Source organism: Lates calcarifer, linkage group LG5 (assembly GCF_001640805.2).
Source record: "Lates calcarifer isolate ASB-BC8 linkage group LG5, TLL_Latcal_v3, whole genome shotgun sequence".
NCBI lineage: Eukaryota > Metazoa > Chordata > Actinopteri > Centropomidae > Lates > Lates calcarifer.
This window is the reverse complement of record NC_066837.1, coordinates 15,550,685-15,565,841: the sequence shown is the minus strand read 5'-3', so window position 1 is coordinate 15,565,841 and position 15,157 is coordinate 15,550,685. Positions and strand designations below refer to the sequence as shown.

Here is a 15,157-nt window from a genome sequence, read left to right as displayed (position 1 = left end):
AGCCGCAGTGTAGTTTCAAGGGTGATCAAACGTTGAATCTAAAATTATTGACTAAACTGCTAATTGAATATCAAAGAAGCCAGAGTTATTTTCATGTGCGTGTTGAGTCGCTGCTGCAGGAAAATGGCTCTGCGTGACTTTAACAAAGCTGTGTTACTCTCACATGGCATGATCATTATGAATGGTTTAATAATTCATTCCCAACTCCCATATGGGGCTTTATGTAGAATGTGAGTCTGAGATCTAGAATTTACACACAGCACATTGAACTTGTGTAGACACTAGCAAGTACACTTGCATCTACAAAGTGCCTAATTCAAAGTTTGAGCTTCTCGGTATACACAGTTAAGTCATGCAAATATTTTATACATTAGAGGTCTTGTTGCTATCGCATCTAAACTGTTTATCTTGGTGATATTTCAGTTTTCTGATAAAGCGGAGGATTAAAGAGTTGAAAAATTCTCCTTTTTCTGTTTGCTTTAAAAAAAGCGCTGGATTATCTCAAAAATACACTGTCTGAAAGCTTAAAACAAGCCTGTCTTAGTTAATGATAAATCAGCAGAGCAGCACCATCCAAGAGCAGCAGTTTAGAGAAGCTAAAATGATTATTACAAATTGACTGCTTATTTGATCAACACAAACTCAAGCGGCAATAATTTTGATAACCAGGTCATTTTTTTAAGCAAATGCCCTAAAAATTCAAAGGCTTGGAAATATCTTCTGTTTTTCTTACATTTCTCTGACAAGAAACTGAATATCTTTGGGTTTTTGAGCTGATTGAATAAAACAAGCTATTTGTTGTCATCAAACTATTAAACACTTAATCGAGAAAATAATCAGCAGATACTTTACTAATGAAAGGAATCAGTAGTTGTCATTAAGTAGTTTTTGGCCCTAGAGACCAAAAAAACAAAGGAACCCCTATAGTTGATGTCTCAAAAAAAATAAGTGACAAAGACTATAAACATGATTATATTTATGCATGCCACACATTCCTTAAATCCTTATATCCCCAAGTGGCCCATTATATTGCTAGGCCATCAGCTGACATACATTTTAAGACCGTAGAGTAACATTTACTCATTATAAGTAATTAGTGTACTATATACCTGTGGTTTTAATGTGCAACAAACATTATGTTTTCAGCTGCAGCTTAACTATTATACTGCAGTAGCTGTGGAATAATTTGCATTTTTAAACATTTCTTTTTAATGCCAGGAGTCGCATAATAATCAGGCTGACTTCTCAGCAAAGGCTCAGCTCTCTGAAACTCTGCTGGATATGGCTTCACTGAAGTAATTTCTTAACCCTAATGCTGAACCATAATTTTCAAAGGGGACTGCAAAAATGGAGCCATTGTACATATATGCTTGAAGTGTGGTGTGAGGTTATCGATGGGAACTGGTTGGATTCTCCCCTGCTTTCTCATTAACTTTCCTCCTTCCTTCTCCGTTCGCTCAATGGCCCAACTCTGCACTCGGTCTCTGGTGTATCGAACAGCACACACACACAGACTGTCACACACTCGCATACACACTCACATGCAAGAAGTCTGTTTGCATACCAAAAGCATACTTCATAGCTCAAAGAAAATGAAAGCCATATTAATTATACAGTCTGCAGTTCGCACACGCACACACACAAATGCCCAGAAAAAGAAAGAGAGAGAGAGTGAGCGAGGGAGCGGTTGTTTTATGTTTTTCCTCTGCGTCAAAAGAGACAGAGTGTGAGAATGATTGAGTCTCTCTACGTCAGGGAGAGAGGGAATGAGAAATAGCGCAGAGGGAGAGAAAGAGTGCACTGTCTTCCCTCTTTAATGTGTGTGCGTGTCTGTGTGTGTCTGTGCATGTGTGCGTGCATGCGTGCGTGTCGTCTACCCAGTATAACGCCCCCTCTGTGTCCCCGAGCCACTCTCTGTCACTCACACACACTGAGACTATTGTCAAGACATTGGACGAGGCGCCCCAAGACATTTCTGTGGCACTGTGTCTGTCACAGGGGTGATAGGGCTGAGGTGGGGTTCACTCACACACACACGCACACACACTCCAAAATATCCAATAGTCATGCACGGATATGCTGTATTACCATTTTAGGTCATATTTATGTGTAGGTGGGTAAGTTAATGCGGTCTTCTCCTGGAGTGCAGACCATGCATGTGTGAGTGTGTGTGTGTGTGTGTGTGCACTTTCAGCATAAATTTATAGCCATGTGTGCTCTTGTTATGTGTGGCAAGGTCTATGTGGCGAACGTGTTTGTTTGTATCTGACAGCACATTAGGCAACACTATCTTTAACCTTGTAAAATGAGTGACACTGATTCTAAACTGACAGGATGGATTTCAGTTTGCCTGTGGCGCTCCGCCGTGTCAGCCCGTGTCAGCTCAGCCCGTCCGCCCATTTTTACAAAAGACAGGAGTGCCACAAAGGAGACAGAGTATATGCAAGAGAGAGAGAGAGACAGAGAGATAGAAAGGACAGAGACAACAAGAAAATAAAAGATATATAGAGCAGGCTAGGTCAGATATGACAAATAAAATAGTTTGGAAAGTGGAGGAGAAAGAGCAATTTCAGTGGCGAGAGAAAAACAAATGAGATACAGAAAGAGGAGAAAGTGTACAGGATGCTGAGAAAGAGAGAACATGGGGGAGGAAACGGAGGTGGTTGTGGTGGTGGTGGGTGGAGGTGGAGGTGGGGGGGATAGAGACCTTGCTCTTGTATCCGGATGTCTCAGAGGTCCTTTATTGACTCTGTCTATTGTTCACAGCAGCACTCCTAATCACTCTCAACAGGGAGGTTGTGTTTGTGTGTGTTTGTGTGTGTGTGTGTGTGCCTGCCTGCCAGCCTTGTGTGTACAACTACGTATCTTTAGCCCCATCCTCACTTTTACTCTTTATACGCTAGCCCCCACAGTGAAGCCATTGTTCACTCTCCTCTGGTCAGCCTTAATGGACAATAGCAGTGGGTGGGAAAAGCCTGTTCCTAACACGCATACTATTAGTCTAATGGTCCACAACACACACACATACGCACAGAATGGGCAGTAAATGCCGTCTAAATAGCAGGCATGCATATGTATGGTCTCTCTTACTCACGAGCGCTCACAGAAGGCCAGTTGTGCACCACCATCCTGTTTGCATCTGTCTTAACAATGACTGCTGTCATGGATATTATAAGAGATGACTGTTTTAGGGACTAGCATTGGAAAGCGATGAACATCAACAGCACACACACGCACAAATGCACCAACAAAGGAGCCTAATCTGAATCATGGGCATTTGTCCGGTAAGCCTCGCTTTACGTCTCACTCTATGAGCTTTTGATTCTGTTTTGTTTCCCCCTCCCTATAGACAGCCAGCGCTACACAAAGGGATAAACATTTCAAAGGCCCAACGCTGTGAATAGAGTGAATGATTTTCAGCGTGTATCTGCAGGGTGGAGGATCCAGATGGAGACAGGGAGAAGGGAGAAAGCTCAATGCCAGAGTGGACAGCTTGATGGTAACAAAGCTGGTGGTGGATGGCAATGCAGTAGACCCGCATGCGGTGAAGCAGTCACTCTGTCTCTCGCCACACAAATTACACATGCACGACGTACCTGCGAACAAAATACACACACCCACACACACGCCTGAAGTAACTAGTTAGGAGGTATGATAATGAGCATTGGCCTCAGGCTTTGGCTTAAATTTGCTCCCAAGTAAGAGAAAGTGATTTATGACCAGCCAGCCTCCGTGGATTACATACATACATACATTACACGAAAACTCTGTTCCTCAGGACAGGCGTGCTGGTAGGCAGCATGGCTGGTAGTTCCAGTAGTGGCCACATGGGGGCCGACAGCAGACTGCAGCAGTGTGAGGAGGAATAAAGAGAGTGGGAGAGAGAGAGAGAGAGAGAGAGAGAGAGAGAGAGAGGGACCGCATAGTGCCGATCAGATGACCTCGCTGCTGCAGTTAATGTTCTCTGGCGCTCAGACACAAGGCTAAGGCTCTCCCTCATATCGCAGGGGCTGCTGTACTACAAGCTATTGTGGTGGTGGGGGTGGTGTTGTTGGAGGCGTGCGAGCGTGTGCGTGTGCCTGAGTGTGTGCGCAGGAGGGGGGGTGGAGGAGGAGAAGACGTTTGTGTAAGGGGAAAGAGGGAGCATGACACGGAGGAGGTATATGTTACTGAAGCAGAGCTGCGTTTCTGTAATCTTCTCTTTCTTTTCTTTTTCTTCTTCAGTTTTTCCTTTACTCTTCTTTGTCTTCTTCTCCCTCTTCTCTCTTTGTCCCACTGTCATGCCCTTCTCCTCTCATCACCCCCCCCCACCCACCCACACACACTTTATTTTGCCTCTTTTTTTCTACTGCCGCACTTCCCCCCCTTTTCCCCTCTACCTCATGCCCCCTTTCCCTCCCTCTGCTCTCTCCCCGTCTCTCCCTCGCTCCCTCTCTTCTTTCTCTCTGCAGTGCAGCACAGTGATTATCATTCCTCTCACAGAGTCAGGCCTGATAGTCAGATACTGCTGAGCACCCTTCTACATCACCTGCTTCTAGAGGGAGCAATGGAGAGAGAGAGAGAGAGAGAGAGGAGAGACTGAGACAGGGGGAAGAGAGGTATGGAAGGGGAGGGTGGGTAGGTGGACTGGTGGACTGCAGAGCAAGAAGGATGACAGAGGAAAGAGGAGAGGAAAGCGGAGAAAGGGGGGGAATGAGAGAAGGGAGAGTGAACGAGGGGTGAGAGGGAGCAGAGAAATGTGGGAGGGAAAAAAATAGGGGAAAGGCAGAAGCACGGAGAAGGGAGGATTGCTCTTACTGCAGAGGTGGTCCCACTGCAACATACACGCTGCCTACTACTACTAAACGTGTGTGTACGTGTGCACAGCAGTGATTGTCGAGCAAGCAGGTGTGCCGAATGCGTGGATTTACGGTACCTGCGCTGAAGCCGTGTGACTGTGTGCATGAGTGTGTGCGTGAGTGTGTGCGTGAGTGTGTGTGTTGTGGTAACAAGGCGCCTTGGCTCATCAACATCTGCGAGTCAGACAGCTGAAGAAACGCTGCTCATATTGCTTCATCCCTCCCTGAGCTGAGTTTCAACCTGCTCCAAACCATTTTCTGCATTCTGCAAATACCACAACAGTCCACCGTCTCCCCCCTCTAAACAGCATTCTTTGTCTCTTCATTTCTACTCCAGACAGTCTGTGGTCACGCAGAGTCCTTTGGTCTGTCTCTTTCTTGTTGTTTTAACATTTTACCCTGCCACACATTCTGATTAACAGCCTTTTGGCCCTTCCTTTGCCTACCTTTTTTTTTCTTTTGCTTATTCACCCATTTATCAGCTGCCTTATTCATCATTAATTGCTACTTCCCTCCCTCTCTCCTTCTCTCCCGACACTTGTCTTTACCTGTCTGTTTGACCTAATGGCTAAACTGCGTAAACAGGACGTCTGTTCTTGTCAGCGTAGCCTCAGGAAACCGCATTCCAACACCGCACACATCACTCCATTACAGCACGAGGTCTCGGATACCGCTTTAGATCCGTGCTATATTTAAATAACCAGTGTAAATATATCATCGTCAAATGAATTGTTAACACATCTGTCCTGTTCACACAGCCCCTGCGAGATGCTTTCTGTCAGCATATTTCACTGTTTCCCCCTCCTCGCTGCCTTTGATGCATAACTTAACAGTTGACAGAGAAAGGTTTTCAGAAGATTTCATCGCAAATGTTTTAGAGATTTTTGAGCAAATGTGACCTAAGAGCGGAGAGGTTTGCCCAGTTGACTCAATCACTTAGTCAAAGTTGGTTTAGTTTTAACTCATTGGCCTCATTGGCATGGTGATAAAATGCACAAGAAAAGTGATAGAAAAAAGTGTTGAGGCACGATGCTAAGAAAAAACTCAGCTGTTGTGCTGTGTTGCTGAGATAAAACACCCAAGATGTTCATGTGACTTTTCAAAATCTAATTTCTCACTTGCTTGTAGAAAACTCCCTTGAAATGATCAAGTAAGGCATCTGGAGTGGATATGAGAATTGAAAAGGCAACACAATTAAAATGGCAGGAAGGAATAGGAAGAAGGGCGAGGAAAAGCATACATCAAATCAAGTGCACGAAGAGCCACACAGAACCTTTCAATGTGAATGGTATATGAAATAGACAATAGTGTGAATCGATCTGTGTAGTTAGCGTCTCCACACAAAGCAATCTTCACATGGCAGTTTAATCATGCACAAAGACAGCATCCCTGCTGTAAAACTGCTCAATAATTTGAATACAAAAACAGTCAATACAAACTCATAATCTTTCAATAATGTTTTAATCCTAATAAACTCACAGTTATTGAGTTCACTTACTCATTCCAACACTCACTCCACTCTCGCAAAGTATGAGCACATCCATTTGCCGGCTGCATTAGCACAACATGATTTCTAAACGGAGGCAAAACAAGGGAGCAGAAGCAAAGGTCATTTTGACTGATCAGCATTCCAGATATGAAGTCTGGACTATACCCATGTGGTGTCAACAGAAGCATATTAGTTTTCACCGTGTGTTATGGTAGCATAGTGCAATATCACCTTACGCATTCTGCATAGTTAAAGCTGTAACATACAAAAGACTGACACTTTATCAGCTCATTTATTTTTTGGTAGTAAATAGGCTATCACATTATGAGAAACAGGATGAGGAGACAGAATCTGATCATATAAATAGTCATATTAGACCATTATATTGATCTCGCATCAGATATCAGATATCCGCTTGTCCAGTGTGGTAAAGATGTTTCCCTGAAAGCGACATCAAAAAAATCTGTAAATATTCCTTTTTTTTGTAAACTAATTATACCATGAAAACACATATTATGTTTTGATGGTGGAGTTAAAACATTCAAAAGGCCATTCTGCTCGCTAGAGCTGCTAAGCCACTTAAAGAATTCCGTAAATCTTGCCTTTAATTGAGACTTTCAGTATTCCATGAGGGTCACGCAATCCTATTTCTGGCATGAAAATAATCACATTTAAAAAATATTGATGCTCGGCATCAAATATCACATGTCCACATGCTGAAATCAGCAGTCAAGGACGACTGGCGGGGAAATTAACACGCAAAGCTACACCCCTCAGTCAGCGTTAGGAAAATTTCTGGTGTCTGGAGGGAGAGATTGCAAATAGGATGTCAGGTGTCTGCTTGATTGACATTTGGCTCATAAAGCTGTCCGATTTCTGCCTGTTTCAGCACAAAAACTTCACCACCACTTTCTTTTCTTTTCTTTTAGCACAGTAACAAATACAAGCATGCAGCAACGTGGAGGAGAGTGGGATGTTGCGAGTGAGAGATGAAAACATAATCTATGTGATGATCAGACTCGGCATCTTAACTGATGAACGTTTGTGAAATATTAGAAAATATCATCCCTCATTCACAATCGTTAAAACGTATAAATTCCTTCTGCTACAGTCTGTTACATTTTTAATAAACAAAAGCAAGCAGGCAAGAAAAAACACATCTTTTATGTAATTAAAATCTAAGAGCGGCTTAGCCCAAATGTAATTATTGAACAGTCTCTATCAATTAATTTTTCTGCATCCACTCTATCAAAAATCAATTCAAGAGCAAAAAGCTATCATGCACTGTCAGTGGATATTGATCTTACAGAATTTTGGTATGAGTCTTAAATAAGCCATATCAGTCAAACCCCCAATTACATTTTGGTGCAGAAAATGAATCATTACAAATTTATTTGGTCTGTTTTTTTAGATGCTGAACTATTTCAGTAATGTTTATGTTGTGGTATATCTAAAGTAGGAAACAGAGTAACTCTATGCACTGTGGTCAGTTATGGATTATGCATGACATTCTGACTCTCCTTGCATGCAACGTGACTTGGAGTTTAGTGAATGGATGCGCAAATGTGTGGGCATGTTGGGAATCTGACCCCCAGTCTGAGCATTTATAAACAAAATACTTGCTATGTACAAAAGAGGAGCAAAACAATATAATGTATATATAACGAGATAATAAATAATAAACTCAGCCATTACGATGGTGGCTCTCCCTCTGTACCTAGATGATGTCAAACATAAATGGGAATGAGCAGAGAGCCAAAGGGAAATGTGGCTCTAGTCCTACAACCATATTTGTAGTTTTGGTTTATGCATAAGCCGCATCCTGTCAATTCATTATGCAGACCAGAGTGTACCAGGGCATAGACAAACACAAACACACAATCCAAATGTGCTCACACACACACAGTCAGATGTGCAGATGTTGCACATACACACACAAACACACATGTGTTGAATATGCAGACACATGTAACGAGAAGAGAGGGAGACTGTTAATTAACTAGAGCTCGTTAATTCTCTTTGAACCGACAGTGAGGAGGTTTACACACTAATTACCTTGATGACTAAGCCAACCTGTGCACTGCGCACACACGCACACCCCTCACACCCCTCACACTACAAACACGCACGCACACGTGTATTCTCACAGGCTGGTATAACACATCTTGCAGGCTTTGAAAGTCTCACACTCATACACAGCCATAAAACACAAACATAAAGGTGTGAAGTCTCACTCATGAGTATAAGCATATGCACACACACGTGCACTGCAACACGAGCTTGCCCTGAAATGAAAGCTATATTAGGAACTTTTTTTTCTACTGCTTCTTCAGAACTGCAAGATACAGATGGTTAAGTTTATTCTGAGTTCAGACCCATCATTCCTCTGTTTGATTCACACTGATCTGCCAAAAATAACTTCACAGTAACTTCCATACTGTATTAGGATACTCATATGCTTGTGCAGCACTGATGCATTACATGCACATAGATACACAAACACACTCGTGCGCGGTCATGCACGCTCACCATGCCGTGCAGATGAGTGAGGCTCCCATGTCAGTATTGAACTGTAATGGCCCGTGTCAGATTAAGGGGAAGGGTTTTTTATGTCCTCCGTCAAACTCAATTAATATTCCATCAGGCATGAATTCATAGGCCACACTGGACCATAGCCAGTTCATCCAAATGTGTGTGTATGTTCACATGTATAAATGTGTGTCAGTAGATAATTGGCATATTTAGTAATTAGTCTTTATTGCAATTGCTCAGCCAATTAATAGAAAGTATGCGCACATACACACACATATACGCATACGCACAAACATGCATTTTGCAGGTTGTCGGGTTGACAAACATCAATGGTATGAGGTTTTTTTTTTTCAGAGAGGTAGAAGCTGGTAAAGCAGAAAGGAAATGAAAGATAAACGTAAGGTATGAGCAAAGAAAAAAGAGACATAAAAAGCTTTTTTTTTTTTTGGAAAAAAAAGGAAGAAAAAAAAAGACCACGTTGACAGACAAATGTTAGAATGATTAGGGAGTAGCAGGAGTACAAAGCCAAATTTGGAAAGAAGTGAAACAACAATGATAAGAAGCAAGAGGGATGGGGGCAGACTGTGTAGTGTGTACAATTAGTAGAATTTAATGACTAAAAGATGCCAAAATGCGGGATTTGGCATAAGAATAGAAGAGAGGTTTGTCAATGAGCGAAAGACTTAGAAGACAGAGGATGAGAGAAAAAGAGGGAAAAGGGGGTTAGGGAGAGCAGAGAAGTTATGGGTCAATAAAGCCTGCTGTGGGGGAGAGGAGCGGGACTCATAACGAGGTCAAGGACACATCATCGATCGCCACATCATAAAGCTGACTGGCAAAGAGAAGAAGGGATGGAGGAGAGGAGGAGGGGTGATGGTGGCGGCGGAGGAAGTGAGAAGGAGGAAGAGAGAAAAGAGCGAGAGTTACAGCTATGAAAAGGAGAGTTGACTGCAGGATCGGCCGAAGGAAGGAAGGACAGGGGAGAGAAATAGAAAATAAAATTATCAGGATGAAGGAATGAAAGGGGGCAGCTCTAGCCAGAAAGAGGGTTAGAGGGAAATTGAATTAGATGGAATCATGGCTGAACAGATGAATTCTGCAATAGAACACACACACACAGAGCAACCAGCGCCAGGCCTCCAATAGTTGTAACTCACTCCTTGTCTGTCAATCAAGCCCCGCCCTGTGGCGCAGGCTGGATTTCTACATTCATAAAGTAATCCAAACTCAAGTTTGTGCCTTTCATGTATTGCCATTACATTTGAGTCATAATCCCAAACATCCGATGCATACAAATAGATTACTGGATGGATTTCCATTACATTTTATTCAGACATTCATGGTCCCCAGAGGATGCAGCCCTCTGACTTTTCAGTGAAATATTTTTCCAACTGAATGGATTGCCATGAAATATGGTGCACACATTTAGATCTTCCTTGTGATAAATTGTAATCATTTTGGTCATCCCCTGACTTTTCGCCTAGTGTCATCAACAGGTCAACATATTGGTCAGCAGCTTTGGCTATAATTTGTACTTAGTGCTAATTAGCAAGTGTCAGTATGCTGACACACTGAACTAAGACAGTAGACATGGTAAACATTAAACCTGCTTAGCGTCACCATGTTAGCATCGTCTTTGTGAGCATGTAAGCATGCTGATGTAAGCATTTAGCTTAAGGCTCCTCTGTGCCAAAGTACAGACTCACTGAGCAGCAGACTCTAATTCTTGTTTAACAACATTAACCCCTGTTCCGAAGGTATTTCCAGCATCCTCAAAGACTTCTCTAACCATCTGGATGAAAAAGTATTCCATCTGTGCACAACAGACAGAATATGTTTCTCAGGCTTTGACTGTATTCCTAATTCAGGTTTCTGGAAATGTGTATGTACTTGCTGTTTTTGTAAAACACGTGTTATTTTGCATTAATGCACAAAATATTAAAGGAAAGTTATGTCAATATTCAGTATAAGATGATAACTGAGTTTACAGATTTGAGTTCAGATATTACAAATTGAGCATCATATCCAGCCATGATTTTTGTTTGGATTAGGGAAATAAAATAGTGAAACTATGGAAACAGATGGATTTTTTTTTCCTGACAGACAGAGAAAGTCTTTGAGGATCCTGGAGATACCTTCAGAACATCAGCGAGTGTTGTTAAACAACCTTTCAGGTTTTTCAAAGATTGCTAGGTATTTATTTTTCAGAAAGTAGGATGTGTAGCTCTGTGACTGGAATGTAATGGTAATAAATGAAAGGCACAGGAGTTAAAAATAATCTAAACTCCTCAGTAATCTCATTTTCTTCCTGTTTTATATTGTTTCACCGAACAAGACTGGAGAGGAAATGAGTGTAGAGGGATGATTTCTTTTGTCTTGTGATCAGAAATAATTATCGTTTTACATCATTAATATCATTAAATAATTATTCTGTGATCATGAAAAAACATTTTGCCAGGATGTTGATTCATTATCACTCTATGATCCTAACAAAACAGTTTTGACAGCCTGTTAAGTATTTGTGAAATCAACATCACTGATCTCAAAAAGAAATTTATTGTGGTGAGATCAAAGAATTAACTTTGCAGGAAAACAAAAAACCATCCTTACCCATGCCCTCTGTGGATCTCTGTACTCAGCCTCTTATACTCTTTCACCCACTTTTCCCTCTCTGTGCCATTGCCCCTAGTCTGAAAAGAGGTTGGACTGCTTCATCTAAGCTAATGCTCTAAAAATACATCGCTCTCTCTGTGGAGAGTTAAGATGATGCCACAGAGATTCCAAGAACTGCTGCTTTTCCATTAGATTCTAATATCTCTTCCTCCTCCTCAGTCTTGCTCGTGCTCACCATCCCTGCTATCTGAGATACTTTCTCCCATCCTCCTTTCATCTAAATGCTGTTAAGAAGTGGCGGAAGAAACAAATTCTCTGTTAATTTCCCCCTTCTGCTTAATTAATTTTGCTCTGTTCCTCTCTCCCCTTGTCTTGCATGTTCATTAGGTGAAATGTTCAAATGTTCCTTTTTCCATGGTTGGTTGGAAGAATTAAAAAAGAATCGGTGCAGTTTTGGCTTTTATCCCAGCCGTCCATCAGATTCCCTCCTCCTGAGGCGACGTTCCGAGCTGACGTTTTTCCGCCCTCATCTGCCTCTTCCCTCTGTTCCCTCACTTCCTCTCTATACGCCGCGTGTTTCAAAGCAGATCTAAATTGAAAGGGTCGTAATTTTGTGAGTAGATAAATGAGTATGAGAGCAGATAGGAGGGGTGTTGTATAGAAATTGGCCTCCTGGTGCAGAGTGATCCCTCCAGGCCAGACGGAGTCATTTAACTCTCTCTGATATTCTCTCAGCATGGACTTATTACAGCCTTTTTTTTTTTTTCAACTCCAAAGTGAAAACTGGTCTGCTAACTAGGCTGGGGTGATTTGTGTGTTCAAATCGCAGCAGGTGTGATGCTAAGTTTGAGTGAATGACATGATTCATTACTGAGTCATCACCATCTTTCACTGCAGGATCAGGAGATTTGTCACTAGGGGGTAGATGGCCCATTGGTTTGTGTTCCTAGTTATGGCGATGGCTAGCTCCCAATTAACTTTCACATGGCGGTTGATAGTCTTCCTTGATGTAGAATACTAAAAATAAAAACGTACAGCAATTTCTAATCACACAGTATTAATACAGCGAGAAAAGGCATAACAAACCAATCATAAACATCAGATAATAGGTATAATTAGTTTGCAAGCTAAAGAGTAAACAAGAAAAATTATACACCGAAAACAAACCAAAAAAATCGATCAAAAAATCAACAAAAGAGAGGATGAGGCTGTTGTTATTCTAGATTTTTGTTATTGTCAACAAATCCAACAAAAAGACCAAAATGCATTCCTTCATCTCTCCGGTTTCCAACTTCCTGACCCTGTTTGTGGCACTCAGCCCAAAGCCCATTTGATCCTTCTAAATATGGGTCACAAATACAAAGTTGTTTTTTTTTTTTTTCAAAAAGGTTAAATAATTTAACAGCGGGGAGTTTCTAGCAAACATGACTCAAACAGGAGTAAATTTTCTTATAGTTGGGGGACTATTTTGAACCATGGATTTATACACATTTCGTGAACTAATGATCTGTAACCATCCTCAGTGCACTGCAGGATGGTGGAGGTGGGATTGGCTTAAAATTATTTACAGTGCCCGTGTTATTTGTTTATCATGTCTTGTCAAAGTCTTGTCACAGACAAGACCTTTTTAATAAATGCATTACAGGTCTTTTGCTTTCCATGGGGTTTGTTGACAGTAATAAAAATACTGAATATCACCAGATATATCATTTAAAATCCTTCACTTGTTTTAATAGGGCACCAAGTAAGTGTTTTTGAGACTCTATATAACCCAGCTGCTGCTACCACTGGGCGCCATTCCAGATGAAAAATAAGTGTCTCTGGGCAGGCCAGAGGTTTGTAAACATCAGGCATGTCCAGCAGCATTAATCTAAACTGGGATTAAAAGCCAACTGAAAACTTTGAAAGACCGCCGTGATTGGTTGATGACTATTACCCTGCATTGTAGCAGCTAAGCCCATAATCAAGACGAACACGATCAGATAATCTCAATATGTCTTTGCAGACCCCTGCCCACCAGCCTAATCCCCAGATTTAGAATCTCAGATTAGGAATCCTGGATGATTAATCCCATATTGTGTGTGTATGTTCCCTGCAGGGGACCCTTCGCCGGGTGACCTTCTCGGTAGTCAGCCAGCCCCAGGACGGTGGTTGCTATGACAGTGGCATGGAGGACTCGGAGACACCGAGCAGCAAGAGTTCATCTGGGCCACGGCTGGGAGCTCTGCCGCTGCCCGAGGAAGGCTACGAGCGAACCACACCGGAGGGCAGTGTGGGGGAGGAGGAGCATGTGGAGAACGGTCAGAGCAATCACACACACACAGACAGAGATCATACAGTAAACAGCCAATAAAATCCATTGAACTCAATTAGAACTGTGGTCAAATTGACATATTTTCTCTCTCAAGGCTACAGGTGTTGTGTTCTGTGAAAGGCTTAGATGTTTTGATTGTATACACGCTCTCAATGGCAGACATTCACGTTCACTGAAACCTTGACTCACTGTCAAGGTCTCAGGAGTCTATTCTCTCCTCACATGATGAGAATGTGTTTTATAGAATGGAGCAGCTGTCCTGAGTTTGTTTGCATGTGCCACACACATTTTTCTATGGGGGCTTGAGTGTATTATGTGAAAAGCTTTTTAGAAAAGCAAATGTGTAGTGTGTGGTAGTAGGTACGTTGTGCCAGAGGCTCATCCATGGCCTTGTCATCAGTCAGGATTCCAAATCTTCCCTTTCACCAAGGAAATTGTGTTTTTACCTTTTTCTACTGGGTTCTTTGTCAAGGATGGAGAGAGGCAAAAAAGGGTTTTTATTTTACCTTCTCTTTTTCCTCGTTCCTCTGTATGTGGTCATGCCAGAGCTGGAACAACAGTGGAAACTCACCAAGGTCACTGCGACCTTGGTGACTGGCTGTAACTTCTGGGGCTGCAAACTGTGCTTCCAGTTAAATGCCGTCTTTTCACCGACGTGTGAAATCTGGAGGATTTTGTGGAGTTTAATAAGTTTTGGTCATGGTCAGATGGAGAGAGGAATTGAACAGAGAATTCATTGTGTTGGCTGTAATTATGCTGTATGATTATGTGCTTGTTTGGTTTCACATGAATTTACTGCTGCTGCTGCTGCTGCTGCTGTGCGTAGCCACCAAAACTGGAATTAGTTTTCAGAATGCAAAAGAAATATTTAATTTCTTGTGTTTAATTCAACTTAAGCAGAATTTAGAGAATCAAATAGTAAATCTATTGGTTTCAATGCTCTTTAGATGTGTATGGAATATATTACTTTAACTATCTGTAACATGACACCTGCACAGTTTCTGTAATTGACAGAAAAGTCACTTCATTTGTCATCATTATAATCCCTGTCTCCATTTAACATGATGTCTTTATTGATTCATTGCTGGTTTACATAGATAATAAACATAACCTTTGACACTTGACTCTGTTGGACATCAGTATTCAATCTCTGGTGGCCTCACTAACCTTGTGAACCAGCACTCATGGGATGTAATAAGGCCGATATGTAATTTAGTATGTAAGAAATTCTGATTTGTCATTCAAATGTCTGATAATTATCTTCTGTTTGGCGTCAGTGGTTGTTTGGTTTGACCTCACCTTTCACCTTCCATTTAATGCTGAGCACAGCAAGGATATTTTTTAAAACATTCCTTTGAAGTCAGCAATTTT

At 41.8% G+C, this 15,157-nt stretch overlaps 1 protein-coding gene across 1 annotated transcript in view; it reads left to right on the top strand.

Moving 5' to 3' along the window:
• pcdh7a (protocadherin 7a) overlaps window positions 1-15,157 on the top strand; it is a 42,145-nt gene that overhangs the window by 22,455 nt on the left and 4,533 nt on the right. The window contains 1 exon segment of the mRNA XM_018695562.2: window positions 13,571-13,772. Within this exon segment, the coding sequence (XP_018551078.1) occupies window positions 13,571-13,772 (202 nt within the window).